We start from the raw sequence: 21,149 nt of genomic DNA, 5'->3' as shown, positions 1-21,149 counted from the left end.
GACAATCACCGTCGCCAGAGATGCGGAAGTCGCCGTGCCCGCTCCTCAGTCCCGACAGTTGATCGCCATCCCCTCCTCTCACGCAATGCCAGGCTTGACGTCATGAAGTAAGAAATCAGCCATGACACGGCCGCAATTTGGAACTAACAAGAGCTGCCAAGGTTTGCCAAAGAGCTTGACCAAGACGCTGTCCCAGGTATGTGTTTTATTAACTGCCCATTCGGCCGAGACGCCCACTACATGTTCGCGAGGGGTCCCTTGCTGCGATTGGGCAATCCCCCGGTATTGGCGAGAAACCAATTATCGGGTGATCGTCACCGGCCCGCGAGTCTTGACTAACATTGCACGACACGCAGAATGGCGCGCCAAATATCTCAATTACAAGGCGGGCAAGAAGCACGTCAAGGCCGTGTCTCGCGCCATCAGCCGCGCGCTCGGCACACCGACGTTTACGCCGACATTGGCGCGACGCACTGATGGCCCGCAGCACGCATACACGACGCCCGCCGCTTTTTTCGGTATCGGTCACACCTTCACGCCGCCCCGGCAGATCAACGACCCTCTGGCAGGTGTCACCGAAGACCCCGACGCACTACCGCACGGGGCCGGGACGGCCAAGCAGCCAAGAAGTGCTGATCTGGGGAACGAGCGGTCGGGGTTGGCCCGGTCGCCTGGCAGTGGCATCCAGTATGGCAGCTTCGGGGCCCCGCCGTCTCGTGCCAGCGATAAGGCCGACTTCGAACTTCCAGCCCCGGCTATGAAGATCCCGTCAAGGACCAGTGAGCATCTCGCGCCGCCGTCCCCTCATGTGAATCGCCATGGGAGCCGAGGCAACCCTTCAAGAACGGCGACGACGCCCACCGATATCCGGTCTCCCGCCTCACTTAACCCTCCTACAAGCGCCTCGGCCTCAACACCTCGACCACGTGCGTCGCGGTTCTTTTCTACGGGGTCCAACTTGAGCCGCCAGACAAGCAAGGTCGAGGTTGGCATGCAGAATCTGGATTACGTTCGCACCGCCGAACGTGAATTCTTTGCCTTTCTCGACAGCGAGCTGGACAAGATTGAGACCTTCTACAAGGTGAAGGAAGACCAGGCGACCGAGCGTCTTACTGCCCTGCGTGCGCAGCTGCACGAGATGCGTAACCGACGTACCGCCGAAATCGCCGAGGCTAAGAGGAAACGTGAGCTAGGGCGCAACAACAGCCGGGGCGAAGACAGCGCTGGCGAGCAGGTTAACGATGGCAGCCGTGATTGGATGAGCCCGATCAAGGATAGGTTTCTGAAGCCCGGGCCCAACTCGAAAGCCCTGCAGAAGATGACGCGGACACCGCTCATGGCCGGCCAGGCCGCGGACGGCGGGCGTGACTACGTGCGGCGACCCGCCGGCGACGACGTTCCGTACCGGACTGCGAAGCGGAAGCTCAAGCTCGCCCTGCAGGAGTTTTACCGCAGCCTCGAGTTGCTCAAGTCGTACGCTCTGCTGAACCGTACCGCCTTCCGCAAGCTTAATAAGAAGTACGACAAGGCGGTGAATGCCCGTCCCCCGTATCGATACATGAACGAGAAGGTGAACAAGTCGTGGTTCGTCAACAGCGACGTTCTCGACGGGCACATTCGTACCGTCGAGGATCTGTACGCTAGGTATTTTGAGCGAGGAAACCACAAGATCGCGGCCGGGAAGCTTCGAAATCTGCAGAAGCGCCCGGGGGACTCGTCCGACAGTGCGTTCCGTAGCGGACTGCTGATCGGAGTCGGCTTCGTCTTCGCGGTTCAGGGGCTCATTTCCGGCGGCGAGATGATCTTTGGGGAGGACGATGACTTGGGGGAACAAGCGAGCTACCTGATGCAGCTGTACGGAGGGTACTTCCTGGTGCTCCTCCTCTTCGCCCTTTTCACGCTGGATTGCCGCGTGTGGGCGAAGAACAAGGTCAACTATCCCTTCATTTTCGAGCTCGACTCGAGGAATTTTCTGGACTGGAAACAGCTCGCCGAGTTTCCGAGTTTCTTCTTTGCCTTGTTTGGCGTCTTCCTGTGGCTCAACTTCTCGAGGGTTGGCGACTGGGATTCAATGTATCTTTACTACCCCGTTATCCTGGTCTGCATAACGCTGGGCATCCTATTTTTCCCAGCGCCGGTGCTGCACCACAAGGCCAGAAGGTGGTTTCTGTACTCGCATGTACGCGCGTCCTGCCCCAATCACAAGGTTTTGCTTTGCTGCCGTGGCTAACCACCTGCACAGTATCGGCTTCTCTTATCAGGCTTATACCCAGTAGAGTTCCGGGATTTCTTTCTGGGCGACATCTGGTGCTCCCTGACATACGCGACCTGTGTACGTCACTACTCGACCTTCCCCCGTCCCCTTTTATTCTTTCTTATTCATTGGCGGGCACGTCCCATTGCTAACCTACATTTCAGAACGTCGAGCTCTTCTTCTGTATTTATGCAAACTCTTGGGACGACCCCGAGGAGTGCAACTCGTCGAAGTCGCGCCTTATGGGCTTCTTTGGCGCCCTTCCGCCGATATGGCGTGCCCTCCAGTGCATCAGGCGTTATCGCGACACCAAGAATGTGTTTCCGCACCTAATTAACTGCGGGAAGTACACCATGACGATCCTGACGGCGATTTGCCTGAGTCTCTACCGCATCGATGACGACGAGACCAACCTGAGCTTCTTCATTGCGTTTGCTACCATCAACGCGGTGTACTGCTGTGAGTCTCCTTCTTCCCCTCTGCCAACCTGAAGCTTGTGATTGACAGGAGCCCTTTTACCTACTACCCAGCAATATGGGATCTCTTCATGGACTTTTCCCTCCTCCAAGCCAACACCCGCCAGCGCTTCCTCCGCGACATCACGGCGATCCGGCCGCTGTGGATCTACTACGCCATTATGGTCGTCGACCCGATCCTGCGTTTCTCGTGGATCTTTTACGCCATCTTCACCCACGACACGGAGCACAGCACCATCATATCGTTCATGATCTCCTTTTCCGAGGTTGTGCGCAGGGGCTTGTGGACCCTGTTGCGCGTCGAGAACGAGCACTGCGCCAACGTCGCGCAGTACAAGGCCGCGCGGGACACGCCCCTGCCGTATATGCTGGAGCAACTCATCGAGCGGCCGAGCTTGGAAGCGGCCGCGGCAGCGACCGCGGCAGTGACAGCTACTGCCGCTGCCGCTGCCGGGGGGGCCGCCCCCGAGGTGGCTGTTATCCACCCGTCCCCTCCGAGGTCAGGGACAGGGTCAGCCGCCGAAGCGGCTGCAGCAGCTGCAGGAGCAACAACACCGCCGCCGCCGCCTCCTCCCCGTTCTGGCTCGTTGAGAATCCCACTCCCGACGCCGAGGAGCGAGGCGACCCACCTGACGGCTTCCCCTGGCACGACAGGGACGGGGGCAGCGGCAGCGGCAGCAGCAGCGGCAGCAGCAGCAGCCGTTGCCACCACCACCGCCGTGGAGGAAGGTCACGTCGGGGTTAGCAGGCTCGGCTCGTTCAGGCTTCGGCGCTCGGACACGTCGGGCAAGAAGTCGATTCGGCAGGCCATGGCCGAGGCGCATAAGCAGGACTTTGAGAAGAAGAGGCGGCCGGTGGGCGGGGAGGAAGGGAACGCGGGAGGTGCGGCGTTGGCGGCTGAAGAGGACGAAGATGTGCTGCGGAGCGACGAGGAAGAGGAGGAGGAGGAAGAAGAGGAAGCGCGAGGGTTGGGGAGCCTGCAAATGCAAGAGGAGAGGATGCGCGCGAGGGAGGCCGAGACGTTGATGCGAGGGGCTAGTGGGGAAGGGGGAGAAGGAGGAGGATGAGGAACGGGCTTGATGATGGTGACGATGGATAGATGAGTGCGTATATAGCTGTATTGATAGATGGTGGGGAGGGAGGGTTCTGGGAGGGACTGCACAGCGGGTTTCGCGTTCCACAGAGGATTTTTTTTCAAATGGGGTTGGTGATACCAGGGGTACCTACATAGCATTCTTAGACTTTGAAAATAATGAACAAACGATGAGACGAAACATGTCCGAGCCAAGCTGCTATTCGTATACATTCTCTGGGCCTGACACCAGAGGTCTATGCTCATGCTCTAGAAATGTAGAGAAGAAATATGTCTGATGCATAGGTACACCACCTACCCAACCCCGAATGAGCTATGTACGCATCCCATTACCCTACCTACCCCAGGCATCATTTAATTCCGTAACGCAACCGCACCTAAACAGACATCGTTTGGCGCATCCCGGGCCTATGCCCGCCACTCCCGATCGACCTTCTCCCAGTTATCCAAGAACCCCTTGTAGAACTTGATGCCCAGGCCGGGATCGAGGCTGCCCGTCGTGGCGCGGATGCTGTGCATGCTCAGCTGGGGGATGCCGACGTCGGCGGCCTTGACGCCCATGGCGGCGCTGAGCATGGGGCCGACGGTGCCGCCGGAGCGCGAGTCGTTGCGGATCATGTGGCGCTGGTTGACGCACCCGGACAGGTCGGCCACGCGGTCCAGGATGGCCATGGACACGCTGTCGGTCGTCATGTGCGCCGACGCGTCGACGCAGAGGGCCACGCCCACGTTGAGGCGCGGCGAGTGGCCCGGCAGGTTGGTCTGCCCGAAGTTGGGGTGGGCGGCGTGCGTCACGTCCGACGAGACGAGGAACGAGTTGGCAAAGGTCTGGCCCATGAGCCCCGGGCCAAAGGCCGGGGTTGATGAGGAGGAGGAGGCGGACGAGGAAGAGGAAGAAGAAGCGAGGCTCTCGACCGCGCGCTCAATGGTGATGGGCAGAAAGTTACCGCGTGCGCCTTGCCGGAGGAGGGAGCCGATTTCTTCGTCGTCGAAGAGGGCTACTAGCTTGATCACGCCGTCGTCCGGGTCGTGCTTGGCGTGCAGCAGGGCCATGAAGGCGGCCCAGGAGCAGAGCTTGTCGTCGATGCGGCCGGCAAAGATGAACTCCTTGTCGAGACCGCCGACTGCGGCGGGCTGCAAATCGAAGAGCTCGAGTTCCCAGTTGAGGATGGTGCTGTAGTCTTCGATGTCGAGCTGCTTTGCGATGAGCTTGACAAGCTTGGGCGGTTGTGTGGACGCGAAGGAGCCGGGCCCGCCGAGGGGGCCTTCCGACGTCGCTGACGCGCCGCAGAGGTCGCTGTTGTCCAGCCCGATGATCGGCGTCATCTCGGTCTCGCGGTTGTTGTGCCCTGTCATGCCGATGCCGAAGTGAGGCGCCAGGGTGGGAATGCGGGCAACTGAGGCGCTGTTAGCTAGGGGAATATTGGCCCGACGTTGACTATAGATCCCACACACCTGGCCAGTCGAGCTTGGTAAGCTTCACCGTCGTCTTGCCCGTCTCCGGGTCGCGAACAACCACGCGCCCTCCGATGCTGAGGTCTCGATCCCACCATGTCTGGTTCAGGGCGCCGGCATATTGGGCGACGCCGAGTTGGACGTAGCCATTGTTGTTCGGCTTGGTGCTCACGGGCTTGAGACGAGCGGTGAGGGCGTCGATATGGCCGGCGATCATGGCGACGCCATTTCCAGGCTTGTAGGCCTCGCCGACGGCGAATGCAATGATGGAGCTGCCGTTGCGCGTGACGAAGTACTTGCCGCCGGTTGCGATCTTGCCGGCCCAGCTGTCTCGGCTGGAGAGCTGTAGATGGCGCTCCGTCAGCATCGGCCCGAAGTGTATTGGTTGCGCGAAGAACCTACCTCCTTGTAGCCCGCCTTGAGCAGCTTCTCCTTGAAGTAGCCGACGGCGTGGAAGACGGTCGGGTTCCCGGTCATGAACTCGCAGTAGGGCTTAGTGAAGGCTTCGGGCCTCAGGTCCTTTGCGTCCGCTTTGTTGTCTACTGTCTCAACGAGGTCCCCGGGCCGCAATGCCATCGACTGCTCCATGGCCAAGGAGCGAAGGGAGAGGTTGGAGGCGCGCGCCCGAAGGAATTCGGGAGTATGACGAGTCATTGCGGTTGTGGGGACGTTGTTCTTCCAGAGGCGGGGATGTTGCCGGGTAGAAATCGAGATGCGACTGCAGTCGGATGCTGTGGTGGTTGATGATGTGCTTCGTTGGCAGAATGACCGGGTGACCTGCTGACCAACGGCGGTGACGTCCGATGAGGTCCGAGCGGCCTCAATTGCCCCGAGGGCTTGGCCAGCTGGCCGGTTGCTGTGGTAATTATCCGGAGCTCTGGTGGAGGCACGGGATCGGCCGTCGATCGCAGGGGTTGAGGTCCGATGAGCCATGCAAAGAACGTAGCGTATGACTCCAATGAGCTCGAAGCTCCACCCAGCCAACAGTCATGTGACTCTCAGCAATCGTCTTTCTCGAATCAGCTCCAGATATCAAACGCCTTGAGATGCTATCATGCGTACCAGCGGGAAAATTCCTACATTATCTACCCCCCTAAGGTAATAATAAAATCCCACCTCAATTCCTCTTGTCCGCCTCCTCCCTCGTAACCTTAACGGCCCCCCCCCTCAACCGCCGTCTCCAACGAAGGCTCAATCTCGCCCTCCATCTCCCTCTCCCTCTCCGCAGCCTCCACCTCTGCCTCCGTCCTATCCGTCCCCTTCTCCTCCATCTCCAACTCAGAAGGATATGCCCCGTCCCCCAACCCCACAACATCAATCGCCTTCCACGCACTCACCATCCCCTCGTCCCCGTGCAAGATACCCTCGTCGTTCTCCACCCACTCCGCAAGCTCACCCCCATCCCCACCACCACGGACACCCAGCCCATCGGCCAACACGTCCGCCTTCGCGGTGCCGGCCACGGCCACGCCGTTCTCCCTCAGAAACTGCAGCTGCGCCCGCACGTTCAGCCGCAGCACCCTCTCCGCCAGCCGCCGTCTGTCGGCGCCAAACAGCCGGCCCGTCGTCAGCCAGGGGAACAGCACGCCAAAGTCGCTCTGGCTGAGGTGGGCGCTGCCCTCGACGTAGAAGAAGTGCGGCTTGGGGAGGCGCCCGTGCCGGTCGAACGCGTCCCGGCTGACCTGCTTTGCCGCGGCGGCGGCGGGGGGCGACGGGGAGAGGATGCGGGCTTTGGCGTGCAGGTGCTCGGACCAGTTGAAGAAGGCGGCTGATTCGATTGCTAGGAGGGCGGATGTTGGGGATCGGGGAGGGGAGGGGGAGGGGGAGGCGGGAGGGGTGTAGCAGGGTAAGGGTAGGTTGTAGAGCGGTGCTGTCGAGGCGGAGAGTAAGGGGAAGCACCACATGTCGAGGAGGATGGTGGGATTGCGGGGCGTGATTTGCTTCGCGACGGCGGAGGTTTCGGTGGGCGTGAAAAGCGGGGAGGGCATGGCTTTCAGGGAGGGGTGGGCGCGGTAGTAGGTGGATTTCAGGAGCTGCACCATGGTTACCGCGCCAAAGGAGTGGCCCGCGAAGATGACCCTGCCTGGATCGACCACGTCGAGTTTGCCGGCGAACTGGGAGAGGGCGCTTTCGGGGGTGCTCTTGTTCAGGTTGGACTTGGTGAGGGGCTCGTCGCCGCGGTCGATGGCCGTGATGGCTTCGAGGATGAGGCCCAGTTCCCACAGCCGGATGCGCAGTTGCTTGTTGCGCGCTTCCCAGATCTCGTGGGTCTGCGCGTGAGGGATGCGTGAGTAAGGCACCACGCGCCGGGTGTTCTTGACGAAAAGGCTGTCCTGGTTTTGGGGGTCGCGGACGAGCGAGAGCGGCGCGCTACTATCACGATGCTCTGGGCAGACGACCACAACGCCGTAAGAGGCCAGTGAACCAGCCAAGTGGCTGTACGCATTGCGGTGGCCGCCAAGACCATGAGAGAAAATCATGGTGGGCCATCTCGAACGAGGATTGTCGGATGTGGGAGGCAGGAGAGCGGCATTCTTGAGAGCTGGGATGGTGGTCCAGTGAAGATGTCGAGGGAGAAAGCTTTCGCAACATTAGCAAATGCCGACGGCGGCAGATGGTTAGAACCTACGAGAGAATAGAGGCCAAGGTAGATCCTATTCCGAGAAACTGCGCATAGGCCGCGACGTGAAGGCGCTGGGGCGCTGGCAGCCAAGTTATTCGCTTTCCCCGAGGCTCGGGTACGCCAGGGAAGAATATCCTGAACTGAACGGTATGGAGATCCTCGGCGCCCTCCGGGGTAGGGCTAGGTGACAACAGCTCAGAGGCCGGAATCTCAACGTCGACTGTGCCCACCTTGTATGGGCCCGTGTAATCCGGGAAGCTGGGCACAGGGTTCAAGCCAACCAGAAAAGAAGCCATCTGGGTGCCAAGTACCGCTGGCCGCTGCAAGGTATGTTCGTATCCTCGCGGTACAAAGGCAATTAAATTGCCGGCGTCGATGCTTAGCTGGTGTCTAAGGGTCTGCAGAGACCCGTCCGAGAATTATCGGGGCTTGTAAGTAGAGTCGCCGGGCAGAAACGAGGTAACCGTGGGTTTGCAAACGGCAGCGCTCGGAGGCAAACAAATGGAACCTTGTACTACGGAATTGCTCACTATTTCCAGGAGGTCAGACCGCAATCAACCACTAGCAATCGACTGAGGACGCGCTGGATACGAACCGCGCGTACACTGTGTATTACTACGACAAAAGCTTTCCCGAGATCCGAATTTCGTCTTGTTTCCAGCGAACCCGAGGCACTGGGACCAGCGCAGAAGGCGGCCTGCGATTGGCGCCTCAAAACGCCCTGTTACCCACACCTCGGCTGCCAAGAGATCTCGATTGTTCCAGGGGTTGACCCTTGCCTCGAATGAATCGGAGGCGAATTGTAATTGGGTCTGGATGTGTAGCGTTCATGCGGAAACGATGGTAGAGCTATAGATTTAGATGTTTATTCTAAGCTAGCTTAATAGAAGACAGGAAGTTCCTCGTCTTCCCTTCGGCAACCTGTGATATTGCTACCTATCAACAGGCCCAGCGTGTAAGAAGAGGTATCAAGTCATTAGTACTGTACAACACAATATATGTGAAAGAAAAGAGAAAAAAGGAAAAGGAAGAAAAGAACGAAAGAAAGGGGCAGAAGAAATTAAAGGTCAAAACATCATCGGTAGATAGGAAACCCCGCCTCGTCCAGCGGGATCGGTGTCCTATCCACCTCAAGCCCCTTCAGCCACCCCCTCACCCGCCGTTTCGGATCCACCTTGAGCTCCTTCTCTGACTTGACCTTAGAATGCAGCCTCTTGGCGTTTGCCACGCGAGCCTTAGTCAGGGCAACATTGTTGTTATTGTTTTCGTTAACCGCGGTGTCGTCCTGTCCTTGCAGCTTGGCCTTCCCCTTGGCTTTGCCGTTGGCCTTGAGCGCGGGGTTACTTGCCCCAGCGGCAACAGCGGGGATGACAGCGGTGGATTTGTTCACCTCTGACTTGGCCTTGCGGCTCCGTCCTTCTTGGAGAAGTCGCATTACCGGCCCGACCGGCCTCTTGCTGCGGGTGCCACGCGCCGGAGGTGATTTGGCTGTTATGACTAGGGGAACCAGTGCCGAGCTGGTCTGTTGTTTGCTTCCGTCGTCAACTTCCTTTTCGAGCGTGGTTAGTGTCCTGGTACTGGATGTAGACAGCTCGGTTGGTTGACCTGTGGAAGTGGTTATAATTGTTGGCCAGGAACTTTTGGGCGAGGCTGGGACTCGCGTCCGGCCCGCGCCTACGGGGGTTGTTCCTGGTCCTGGGGCGGAAGTAGAAGGTGCTTGTTGTGCGGCCGAGGCGAACGATCCACTACGGGGTTGGGGTTGTTGATATCCTGGCGTGTACTGGTAGTCCCAGGTTTCTAGGAGATGTTAGTGGCCGTTGCGGTCAAGTCTTGGAGTTTGACGTACCATTAGGTGTTTGCCTTGCTCGCCAAAAATAATTGCGGTCCTCGCTCACGTACCACTCTGACCACGGACCGGCATATCCAGACGCCAGCTTTTCCGACTTGGAAGTGTTCGAGCTGGCCGCTGCTGACGTGGCCGTAGAGGCGCCTGCTCTCGCATTGACGTCGGTAGGCGACATGACTGCATTCCCCGATGCGTCTGCTATTGACGGCATCTTCGCACGGCGAGTCTTGGGAACGCTGTATGTCGGTGTCGGCTCGACTTTGCTCTTTGGGTGTTGTGCCGTTGCAAGCGTCCGAAAGGAGAACCAGGCAAAGTCCCGGGTAGGGTTCCTGGCGAGGTAGTACTCGCGGGTCTTGGGAGGCATCTTGTGTTAGATAGGGGTTGGGGTGGCCCTAGGTGGAATATCGGGTTGAGCCTGGGGAGCAGGGAACTTTTTGTAACTGCAAAAGACTGCACTCGACAGCCTCGTCTCCGGGTCTTTGAGACGCAGCAAATCTGGGGACTAAAGTCTACAGGAGACTCGGGCGTGCTCACAAGACGACGTTCCTGGGGTCAAGGAGGTCTGCTGAATTTGCAAACATGGATGAAGAAAGTGCTGAAACTTGCAGCAGTTTGCACCGGGAAAGATGCAGATCTATATAGAGTGTCTGCGGAGTGACGAGATGTAAGACAAGCAGCAGGGCTCACGTATCACTGGGCGATTCAGGTCGAGTGGCAATGGAGTCCATTGGGGAGGGCTCGGCGACGTCTTCCCGTCGATTCCCAATCAACGCCTCGTATGCAATCAAAGCCACCAGCTGGTTCAAGGAACAATCCGCAATATGCATAGAGTTTGCAAAACCGTTCTGCAGAACCCCGGGATAGGGGACCAAATTCCAAAACTTAACCACGGCCTATCACAGTGGCCTTGTGTCGCAGCCGTTCGCATGCTTGCTGCCCGATGGTGCCAACGCAGATCTGTGGCTGCATCCCACAAACCTATCACTGCTGCCTGACACGAGCCCACATGACTTTGTAGGGTCCGGCTCAGGCGAAGTTTGACGAATTCCCACTTGGGAGGGGGAGGACTGAATAATCAACCAACATTTCCGCATCGATTCCCGGTGTCTCCGCGCGCCCCGGGCCGTCGCGACCGGCAAATCCAGATGTCCCGGCGCCGCTTGGCTTTCCGGGGAGACTCCAATGGGTAATCCTAGGGAAGACAATAAATGCCTCGTGAGATCGGGTGATGGGCTTGTGGCATTTTGTCTGGAACATCGTGGTGACTCTGCGGCCAGTGAATCTCGAGTGATGCGGCTTAGCCGCGGCGTCAGTTAGGACTTGAGCATTGAGAGTCGAGACTGGATACGGGTCCGAGCCGAGGGCGATCACACCCGGGCTGTACAGTCCAGCCGAGCAATCAAATGCCGTTCGCTTCAAATTGACACCCGGCGGGCTCAAACTGGTGTTGTGGCGCGCGGATGAGGATGCCCAGAAAAGGTAACAAAAAGCTGATAAGTCGATAGGCGCAGGCTTGAAGTGGGTCCACCAGCCGACGCCAAGACCTGCAGCTGCCGGACGGAAAAACCGCCGCTGCTGCTTGCGCGCTCCCGCCAATCCAACCCACCAAGCAAACCGTCGCGAACTGACGTCTTCCCATCATCAACTCACACCGCGCCGCGAAGACACCTCACCCGACCGTGACCAAATCCCCGGCCCCAACCCCGTTCCGAGAAAATGACGTCCACAATCGGCATCCCAATCAAACTACTCAACGAGGCGCAGGTGTGCATGCCTCCCGTCCTTCCCTCCCTCCTCTCCAAGCAAACCACTGACGTAAAACCTCACAGGGCCACATCGTCACCCTGGAGATCACCTCGGGCCAGACCTACCGGGGCAAGCTCATCGAAGGTGTGTGCGCGCGCGCTCCCTCCCACACCCACACCCACGCTCCCTCTCCCCCTCCTCCTTACCCACCAGCGAAATAGGACTGCCCGAGGACTAACATCAAATCCCAAATACACAGCCGAGGACAACATGAACGTCCAACTCAAAGACATCACGGTCACGGCGCGCGACGGGCGCGTGAGCCATCTCGAGCAGGTCTACATCCGCGGCAGCCACGTGCGGTTCTTCATCGTCCCGGACATGTTGAGGTGCGTTTTGCATATCAGTCGACTCACCAAACGGCCATGAGTTGCACATGGGATGGAGGGGAGCCACTAACATCCGCATCTAGGAACGCGCCCATGTTCCGAAGCCGCAACGTCCGCGGCAGAGGTGTCGGTCTCGCCAGAGGAAGGGCCACGGTCAGCAGGGCAAGGGCCGGTGGTCGGGGCGCGAGATAAGAAAGGGGTGGAAAGTTATGGTTGGTTGATTGGATGGGTTAGATGGAGCAATCAAAACAGAACGGTAAAAACGAGGAGGAAGGGCCCCGACGTATTGGGCGACATGGTTTCGGCGTTCAAAGTGATTCTGCAGTCACGGAAACAAGAGCGGGCTTTTGGGGGAGGATGATATGCCCCGGGGGTGAGACGGGAACGCTCCCGGACGCGCGGCCCAGGAACAAAAAGAAAGGACGGAAGGATCTCAACCCTGACTTGGCTAGGGTACGTATCATGTCTTGCTCTTCTAGATATGGTATCTCTTTTTCGTTCAAGGGCTGACGCGAGGCCTTCGCCCCTAAGCCCGGGAATCCGGCCGGAGTCGCGAGACCGGACAAGTCTCTAAAAAACTCAACTGCATGTAGAAATACATGTTATACACAGCGAGAATGACGCCTACTCCATCCGTGCAAGCGCGTCCTCGGCCCGCTTGATGATCTCCTCGGCCTTTCTCAGCTCCTCCAGGTCGGCTCTCCTGCTATCGCGAGGTTTGCTTGCCTCATCTAGAACGTTGGCAATGCTAGCCTCGGATGCACGGATGGCCTTGCGGCCCTCTTCGCGCACCTCTCCCTCCCAGTATTCCCTGGCCGCATCCCACTTCTGCTGGAGGCGTCTGAAGCTCAAAACGATGCCAAGCGCCGCGATCGCCCCGCACTCGTATGCACCGAGCGCTGAGAGATATGAGAGACCCGCCAGGGCGCTGCTCAACCCTGCCAGGCTTGCCGATTGGATAACAAGTTTTTGGGCTAGAGCCTGCAGCGCGGGGACCGTCTTTTCTTGGAGGTAGTTCCTTGTAAATGGGATGTGCGTAGGCCACTTCGCGACCGTGATAGGTGCGACTTCGTCTTGCCTGTGGGTGCCCGTCCCGGGCTGTTTTAATGTTGGTCCGGAGTATAAGGGGTGTCCGCTCTGTCCCTCCACCACACCGGCCTCTTCGATGCGCCCGGCAAGGTAAATAATACCCTTCTCCGCCTCGGGGAGGAAACGCAGCGCCACCATCTCGGACGTGACCATCCCCACGTCGTCGGCATGCCAAAACAGCTTCCACCAGCCCAGCTTCCTCCACGCCCGGCCTGCGAACCCGACATCCAATTGCTGCTGCAGCTCCTCATGCGCATTCTGCGCCCACTCCGAGAGAGCCTGGTCAAGATGGGCGATAGAACCAGCCGAGATCTTTGTTCTCAACTCAGCCGATAGATCCCTCGCTTCCCTCTCCTGTATCGCGGCCCTAGCGTTCCGCAGCAGCGAGCCGATCAAATTCCGAACCGGCGCCTTCGTAACCCCCTCCCCACTCGCCAATGCATTCCCCCTCAACCACTCGCTGATACGCCCAATGTTCGCCTCGGACCACAGCGCCTCGTACTTCATCGCGTTGCTGACGTCCTCCCGGAAAAGGGCCAGCCCCTCACGCCCCGCATCAACATTGACCCGCACAAGCGGACAGCTCGCCATATCCCCCTCGTCAAGCCTCCCGCCGAAATTCACCGCCGCGGTGATCACATCTCCTCTTTCCAGAATCGGAAGCGACAGGATCCCCGCCGCCCCCAGGACCCCGTCCCCGACCAAGAGCGCCATGTGCACGGGCGTCCCGATCGGCGCGACATGCCCCGCCGTGGTGGAAGCCACGTCCACCGTCGGGACGAGCACGGCGTCCTCGACCGCTTGCGCTTGCGCTTGCATTTGCGCGCCCCCGACGGCCTGGTATGCGGCGAGGGCGCCGCTGCCGACCTCGGCGACCAGCACGTCCAGATTGCCCCGATTCAGCAGAGGCGACGAGACGCGCAGCTCGGGGACGACGTGCTCTTTGACTGGCGTCAGCTTCTCCGCCTCCCCCTCCCCCTCCCCCTCAGCCGGCCGGCGCCTGTCTCGCTCTTCTGCTGCTGTTGCTGCTGCTGCTGCCGCCCCGACCCTGACGATGAGTGGGCGGCGGGCTGTGTCGTGCGCTTCCAGCTGGGCTTCCCATGCCTGTGCCGGCTTGAGCGGGTCGGCGAGGGCCAGGTGGAGAAGGCGCTTTGCTGTGCTGTTGGGTTTGGAGGAGGCGTCGGCTGCTGTTGTTGTTGGCGGCGGTGACGCGCCGAGGAAGGCGACGCGGATTGATTCGTGGCCGGAAGGCTGCGAGAGGTTGCGGAGGGCGAGGTGCAGGCGGGGGAGGTTGACGTGGTCGGCGGCGTGGGATTGGAGGTCGAGGAGCGCGCGCCGGAGATCCTCACGGGGGTTGGAGGACGAAGGAGAGGAGGCGTTTGGAGGAGGAGAGGCGGTGGTTGATTGGTGGCGTCGAGAGGTAGTCGGTTTTCTCCCGGGTCGGAGGAGGTTTGGAGACGAGAGCCGGGGAGGGCATCTAGAAGGCGAGAAAGAACAAAAGAGACATATTGATGAGCTGTAAATCGGTTCTTGGAGGCGCCGGTTCCGGGTCAGCGCCGTCCCGAGGCCCAATGCTGGCGGCATGGTGGGCTGGTTTGGACAACCAGCTTCCACTCGCTCTGTTGCGGGAGACAAGGTAAGAGTTGCACCGGAGCTTGCATCTTGTCACGGTGATCTTTTTTGCCGGAAAGATCCGGCAGCTTCCATAGAGCCAAGCCCGGGCGAACCTGCATGGCCAAAGCTTCGCTACAAGGGTCTGCGCCTTGTCATGCGGCCGCTAGCGGACACCTGGAACCCGGAACTCCAGTGCCACCCCACCACCATATGTCGGGACACTTTGCGTGAGCCCTCCCTACCGGTCCTCCAACTTCGACAAAACTAAGTCGCTGTCCTTCGCGCAATACCCAACACACATCGCATTCGCACAATCAACATGGCGCACTCAACCGCCCAACGGCGCCTCCTCCAGGAGTATCGCGCCCTCACCAACAACCCTCCCGAGGGCATCACGGCCGGGCCCGTATCCGAGGACGACATCCTGCACTGGGAAGCCCTGATCCAGGGGCCCGAAGGCACCCCTTTCGAAGGCGGCGTCTTCCCCGCCGAGCTGCGTTTCCCCAAAGACTATCCCCTCGCCCCGCCGACCATGAAATTCCTCTGCGACATGTGGCATCCAAACGGTACTTAAGCCAATTCTCCCCTAACAAAGAATCAAAAGCCGTGGTATCTAACCCCGAGAGCAGTCTACTCCAGCGGCCTTGTCTGCATCTCAATCCTGCACCCGCCAGGAGACGACCCGAACCACTACGAGAAAGCGTCGGAGCGGTGGTCGCCCATCCAGTCAGTTGAGAAGATTCTCATTTCGGTCATGAGCATGCTGGCTGAGCCGAACGACGAGAGCCCTGCGAACGTGGAGGCGGCGAAGATGTGGAGGAACCGGCGGGATGAATACGAGAAGAAAGTGAGGGATGGGGTAAGGAGGATGTTAGGCCTCTGATAATTACTCAGATGGTGGGAAGGTAGTCTTTCAGAGGTGCGGGGTGGTATACATGACGTGTCAGCGGAATAGGGGTTTCTACTTTCTGTTGTTGCATAGCGCAGTATGGCATGGTGGTCTGTAGCGGGAGGCGGGTTATATATGAATGGCGTTTGGTTTGCATCTAGAACGTTGCTTTTCCCCGTTGGTCAACCTCGCCTCCGGTGTCTAGTATGAATGTCCACCGCCTCTAGCCATCTATGATGCTCGCTTGCTTTCCACGCCGTCTGCTTTCACCATCGTCATCGTCATCGTCATCGTCATCGTCATCATCATCCATCAGAGGTTATTCTCTGCCTTGAACTTATCCCATGCCTCGTTCAACGTGCTAAACACGGTCCCGGCAATCATGCGCACTTCTGTAGTAGCGTCTTGCGCAATCTGGCATCCTCCGTCAGCAGGCCCTTCCCCGGTTGCAACGGCAAGAGCAACAAACAAAACAAACTCACCTTGTCAGGATGCGTCTTCGCAATAGCCTTCATGTAGACAATCTTGACCTTGTTCGCCACCACCAGCTCATGCAACCCCACCTTCTTCCACCCGCTGCCCTCCCACAGGACATTGTCCAAGCTGCTCAGAAGCGCCCTCAGGTTTTCCCTCTTCCCGTCACGCCACGCAGCGATGCGTGCATCCACTTTATCTGCCAGCTCAAACTTCTCGTTGCCCTCCCGCTCAGCCGCCTCGTTGGCGGCGCGTAGCCGCTCCACTGCCTCTGAGCTCTCCTGAAGAGTTGAAGTAGCGGCCGGCCTGGGCCGTGCTGGAGGCGGCCGTGTCGATGCCGGCCGGGAAGGTGGTGCTGCGGGCTTGGGTGCAAGTGCCTTCTGGCACCTTTGCCGACCCGCAGTGGCCGTGGCGCCGCCGAGCCCGGACTCGACGCAGAGTTGCCATACGGCCCCGGCATCTCCCCACTTCTCCATCTGTTCAAGGGCTTCTGCCTTGCGGGTAAGGGCCTTGCCATAGAGATCGCGCATGTCGCGCTTTTCGGTGGTGGTGGTGATGGTGTCGGAGTGCAGCTCGACATGCTCGCCCTCGCCCTTGCCAGGGCCGATTAGTCGGATGGCGGTGTCGGCGTCTTCGACTGCTTGCCGTGGCTCGCCAGTCTTGAGCGCTGTCAAGGCGCGGTTGCAAAGGAGGAGGATTGCTAAGGGGTGGTCTTGTGGGATCGCTGTTAGAGAGGATGTGTATGAGGCGTGAGCGGCTGCGTAGTCGCCGCGCTTGAAGTGCGCGGTGCCGTCGAGGCGATGTTTGGTAGAGGATTGGAGGGCGGCTGGAGAGACGCTGGGTATTTGGCGCGGCGGATGTGCAGGTGCTGGTCTTGGAGCGGGTGATGGTCGGGCGGCTGGTCGGCGGCTGGGGGACGGCTGCGACGAGCGTACTGGCGGTGTGGGCCGCGACCTTGGAGGCGCATCTGAACCGAATAGCAGGTCGGGCTCCGGCTCAGCTGGCGGCTTCGCTTCCGGAGGTGGCTGGGGAGTGGTCTTCTTCCTGCGTGCGGGACTAACGTACGCTTGGGAGCTCTCTTCCTCGGCCGTCTGCCTATTCAGGCGGGCGCGTGGGTCAAGGGACGGTTGAGAAGGTTGCTGCCATCTTGGCACCTGGTTCCGTTGCCCTGGGCGCGCTGGTAGGGCTGGTGAGCGTTCGCGTGACGGGACATCCCGAGGAAGGCGGCTCTCGTGCGCTGGCTTCCCTGCTCTTCGCTCTGGCCGCCTCCCTGCCTCCAACATCAGAGCTTCGTCTGTGACATCAGCCGCTTGTCTACCAGCGTCACCGCTAGCGTGGTCTTGTCCGGTGGACCGCATCCATTTCGGTTGATTGGGATCCCCGTCTTGCTGAAACTCAGCGACGGCTTTCTGGACCTTCTTCTGCCCGGTCTTCCAGAGAGTGTTGGCTGTCTTGAGGAAGCTTGTGCCTACGGCGGCAGCGGTCTTGGCAAAATCTCCATCCATGGGGGCCGGCGACCGGCTGTCCCTGCTCCTAGTGCCATCACCCGGAAGATCTTCCCTCATCCAAGATGGAGCTCCGTTTCGAGACCGACTCGAGGCCCGCTCGTTGCCGCGCCTAGGCTGCTCCCTCGCGCTCCCCCGAGCCTTGGTCTTCTCCTTTGCCTGCCTGTGGGCATCATCTAGCAGCCAATTGACAGCTGCCTGGACATCGAGTCCCGCCCCGCTCTCCGTAAGCCCTCTCCTCGCATTTTCAGGGGTAAACCCATAGTCAACTAGCTGGGCAACGGCTCGATCAAAAGGATCGTCTGACGCAGCGGGTTGTTCGTCGTCAGAATCAGAAGACGAGTCCTCGATAGGCTTCCCCGGCTCCGGCTCCCGCGAAAATGTCGGCGCTGTCTGCTTCCTAACCTGGTCGACCGGTTTGCCAAGGTCCCCAAGAAAATCATCGTCCCCATCAGTAGCTTGGGGAGGCGGCGCGCTGGCTTTCGTTTTCAGCTGGTTGAGCCCAAAGAGATCATCGTCATCATCACCAAATCCCCCGCCACTAGATACCGGAGCCTTGCTCCATGACTGCGGGTTGCTGAGGTCCAGAGCCGGCGCAGGCGAAGGGCTATCCGAAGGTGCGGGCGGCGGGAAGTGGCTCGAGTTATCAACCTTAGTACTGGCATTGAATGCCGCGAACAGATCGTCGTCCGACTCGGCTGCTGAATTCACGTTCTGTGTGCCTGGACTCGGCCCTGTCATGGCGGGCAGCGGTGCTGCAGGGGATGGCCCCCGAAGCGAACCTGAGCCCGATTGGTTCTGACCGAGTGAGTCAAAGAACCGTCCATCTCCGTAGTGTGCTTGCGCCTGCTTGCGCTTCTCCTCCTCCTTCCGGCGCTTCTCGGCCTCGAGTTGGTCCTGCCGCTCGCGCAGACTCAGGTTTGCGTTGGTCTTCCCAGCGCCGAAGTTGAAGATGTTGCCGAAGCTATCTTGCGCGGGCTTTGAAGCTGGCGCCTTGGCCCCAGCCGCTCCAGAGCCCTGAGCCGACAGTGGAGTATTGCGGCCAGATGCAAACGGCGAGGGAGTCGGGCGCAATGGCGGATAAGTCGTCGTCTTCGCGGGGTTCGGTCCTTGTTGCGCAGGCTTCGCGGGGTTGGGCGCGGACCAGTTCAGCCCGGAGAGATCGTCCATTGTGTTGTAGCGCTAGCCAGCAAAAACGAAATCCTAACAGCGCATGCGGAAAGAGCGCGTCAACTCGCGCGTGCAAACCCCCAAAACACCCCGTTCGAAGGCTGGCCCGTCGTGTGTCAAAAGGTTCAACACAGGAGGTTACGGTGTTTGCGCCACAACGGCCCTTAAGTTACACTAGTGCCACAGCGAACCGATCACCAACGGGCGTAGCGAAGCTCGGACCAAGTCTTCTCTGACCTCGTGTGGACCCTGGATTCGGCGAGCCAATCCATGGCCAGAGGGATCCACTCCTCACGTACTCTCTTCGTAGGAAGGCCGTATCAGCGGTGTGATGCCTGCAACAAGCTCGAGCTGTGGAAGCACAGCTGTTGGGAGACAGCCCATCGCCGCCGATTGCCGCTGACAATGCAGCCCCTCTCTTCATCAGCGACGACCCTTACCCATCTTCAGCTTTGCGATAGACGTCGTGGAAACCCCATGTTTGTCTCGCCGCTGTATCCCGTCTGCAGATTGCAAGTAGTATCAACACCGACTCTCTACTAGGTATAGCCCTTGGCCCCTGAATGTGCTCGCGGCTCTCGAAGCTCTTGCCCGCCACGGTGTCCACCTAGATCGGGCCGACATCATCGAATGTCTACTTGCAACCTCGAGGGTCAAATCATTATCCAACAGGAGCCAGGATAATCTGGCCACCTCTGCCCGTATGCTGCTTGATGAACACGTCCCGCCCCAGTTGTAGGTTGAGGTAGTGCATCAACAGAGCGTCCTGATGCGCCTCCGAGGCGATATTGACGGCTCCACCCGCTTTATTGAGCGGTTCCTCTCCCGCGTACCTCCCGTCTCTGCCGACGTCTTAGGCCCTTTATATGTTTCCCAGGCGAAGGATTTAGCATACAAATTCCTCTTTTCCGAAGCCCATAACGAAGCAAGGAAATATACACCGGTCCGTGCCGAGGGATAGTGGGAACTGTTGTGGGATCACATCTACCGTGTCGGCCGGATCATGCAGGGAGAAGGCCGCTTCGAAGAAGCCTGGCAGTGTTTCAAGCTTTGTCTGAAGGCGCCGGCGCTTCCTGAGCCCCGCCGATTCCTGGTCCTGTCCACCACCGCAGACCTCTACTGCGAGCTTGACTACCAACGCCGCCAGTGTTGCACAGATGTCGCGCAGGACGCGTCGCATCATCATCTTCTCTTTACCGAGCACTAGTTGAAGGAAGAGATAGAAGCTGTCCAAACCAGCGGGCCTACAAAGGGATATCGACGGATCCTTCTCTCTCTGGTTGAGACGGAGATCAGACTAGGACGTGACGACGCGGCACGCTATTATGTCGGCTCTGGGTTCTGGACATGTACAACAACCTTGTCGTACCGGATACCGCCGACCGGCTAGTGCACGTCTAGACATGGATGGCTGCCGCACGCATATTCGAGCCTGATGCTGCCGAGAAGTGTTGGACAGATACCCTCTACTGGAATCGATTCTACAATCCCGTCGAGGAAGAGGTATTCACATGCGGCGTAATCTATATGCATCTGTGTTTAATGCAGTACAAGCTTGGGAAGTGTGGGAGCAGCAGACAGTATATAGAGCGCGCTAAACAGGTGTCTAAGCAGGAGCGGTGGCGGTTCTTGATACCAGGTGTTAGGATATATTTGCTTGATTCTGTTGAAGGTGGCCACTTTGACTGGGTGGAGCTGTGAGACTGGAAATCAAGGACGGCGCTGTTGTAGGCGGCAACAATGATATCGTATTACGCTGCAAGGTCTTCCCTCGCAGGACCTGTCTGGTACCCTTACATACTTTCCTCTACCTGGGTTTGCCGCGGGAGAGAACGCGAGCGACGCCTGCGTGACGATTCAAACACAAGCAGAAACTCATGCCCCTCAGGCAAATCGCCGAGCGGCCATGCTAACCAGTGTTCCCGAATCCATCTAAGAGCCTCAAGCGGTTCCTCATGGTCTACGAAAAACTGGGTATCGACACCCGAAACAAGACCATTGGCCCCTAGAGCGCAGGTAGCAGGTTCGAAGATCGAGCCGCAGAGTACGGCCTCTCTGACGTAGGCAATTGGAGACATGGCCATCACCTCGTTCGCACGGGCCTTAATGAAGTCGGTTGAGATATTTTCAAAAGAGACATCTGGTGACTCGGATTAGCAGCGGCAACGGCAAAGTGAACCGCAAGTTGCGAACTCACCGGCACAAGCCTTGGACATCGCGATGCAGGCAGCAGGATGGGAGCTCATGATTCCAAAGATCTCATCATCGACGTCTCGGATCTTCTCGAGAAGGCGAGTTGCAAGACGACGTCTCCTATACTCACGATGGACAACGAGTTGAGTTATCCAGCAGACCTGTCGGCCTTCGTGGTCCCATCGGCAGGCAAATGCATTGCCTGCAAGGAGCCCATCAAACGTGGACGCTAACATATGAGCAACGTGCGCCAGCTGGCAAATACTCCTTCCGGAGCCGAGCTGCGCTCATCTTGACACGGTCCCCTTGTCCCAATGTTAGCAAGTGGTTGGA

General features: G+C 59.1%; 8 protein-coding genes across 8 annotated transcripts; 3 read left to right on the top strand and 5 right to left on the bottom strand.

The window, feature by feature from the left end:
• Window positions 1–102: 102 nt before the first annotated feature.
• Window positions 103–3,797, top strand: SYG1_1 (Xenotropic and polytropic retrovirus receptor 1; the record flags this gene model as incomplete). Its single annotated transcript, XM_071059842.1, has 6 exons — window positions 103–107; window positions 162–196; window positions 357–2,179; window positions 2,243–2,332; window positions 2,419–2,713; window positions 2,785–3,797. 6 exons carry the CDS (start codon window positions 103–105, stop codon window positions 3,795–3,797), a joined length of 3,261 nt encoding a protein of 1,086 aa, XP_070915943.1.
• A 434-nt stretch (window positions 3,798–4,231) lies between these two features.
• LAP4 (vacuolar aminopeptidase 1) lies at window positions 4,232–5,932 on the bottom strand (the record flags this gene model as incomplete). Its single annotated transcript, XM_071059841.1, has 3 exons — window positions 4,232–5,220; window positions 5,279–5,621; window positions 5,681–5,932. 3 exons carry the CDS (start codon window positions 5,930–5,932, stop codon window positions 4,232–4,234), a joined length of 1,584 nt encoding a protein of 527 aa, XP_070915942.1.
• Window positions 5,933–6,429: 497 nt separating this feature from the next.
• Window positions 6,430–8,197, bottom strand: MFIFM68171_04420 (Putative phospholipase; the record flags this gene model as incomplete). The annotated part of the gene is made up of 2 exons (XM_071059840.1): window positions 6,430–7,858; window positions 7,908–8,197. 2 exons carry the CDS (start codon window positions 8,195–8,197, stop codon window positions 6,430–6,432), a joined length of 1,719 nt encoding a protein of 572 aa, XP_070915941.1.
• A 779-nt stretch (window positions 8,198–8,976) lies between these two features.
• MFIFM68171_04419 (uncharacterized protein) lies at window positions 8,977–10,111 on the bottom strand (the record flags this gene model as incomplete). Its single annotated transcript, XM_071059839.1, has 2 exons — window positions 8,977–9,698; window positions 9,748–10,111. 2 exons carry the CDS (start codon window positions 10,109–10,111, stop codon window positions 8,977–8,979), a joined length of 1,086 nt encoding a protein of 361 aa, XP_070915940.1.
• A 1,352-nt stretch (window positions 10,112–11,463) lies between these two features.
• On the top strand, window positions 11,464–12,074 carry SMD3 (small nuclear ribonucleoprotein Sm D3; the record flags this gene model as incomplete). Its single annotated transcript, XM_071059838.1, has 4 exons — window positions 11,464–11,511; window positions 11,577–11,637; window positions 11,753–11,882; window positions 11,966–12,074. The coding sequence occupies 4 exons, from the start codon at window positions 11,464–11,466 to the stop codon at window positions 12,072–12,074; spliced, it is 348 nt and encodes a 115-aa protein (XP_070915939.1).
• A 432-nt stretch (window positions 12,075–12,506) lies between these two features.
• Window positions 12,507–14,555, bottom strand: MFIFM68171_04417 (uncharacterized protein; the record flags this gene model as incomplete). The annotated part of the gene is made up of 1 exon (XM_071059837.1): window positions 12,507–14,555. The coding sequence occupies one exon, from the start codon at window positions 14,553–14,555 to the stop codon at window positions 12,507–12,509; it is 2,049 nt and encodes a 682-aa protein (XP_070915938.1).
• Window positions 14,556–14,904: 349 nt separating this feature from the next.
• Window positions 14,905–15,468, top strand: ubc7 (ubiquitin conjugating enzyme Ubc7/UbcP3; the record flags this gene model as incomplete). The annotated part of the gene is made up of 2 exons (XM_071059836.1): window positions 14,905–15,151; window positions 15,215–15,468. 2 exons carry the CDS (start codon window positions 14,905–14,907, stop codon window positions 15,466–15,468), a joined length of 501 nt encoding a protein of 166 aa, XP_070915937.1.
• Window positions 15,469–15,786: 318 nt separating this feature from the next.
• SWA2 (auxilin-like clathrin-binding protein required for normal clathrin function) lies at window positions 15,787–18,623 on the bottom strand (the record flags this gene model as incomplete). Its single annotated transcript, XM_071059835.1, has 2 exons — window positions 15,787–15,888; window positions 15,957–18,623. 2 exons carry the CDS (start codon window positions 18,621–18,623, stop codon window positions 15,787–15,789), a joined length of 2,769 nt encoding a protein of 922 aa, XP_070915936.1.
• Between the last annotated feature and the right edge of the window lie 2,526 nt (window positions 18,624–21,149).

This window comes from Madurella fahalii (genome assembly GCF_045866475.1).
Source record: "Madurella fahalii IFM 68171 DNA, scaffold_2, whole genome shotgun sequence".
Lineage (NCBI taxonomy): Eukaryota > Fungi > Ascomycota > Sordariomycetes > Sordariales > Madurella > Madurella fahalii.
This window is presented reverse-complemented; position numbering and strand designations above follow the sequence as displayed.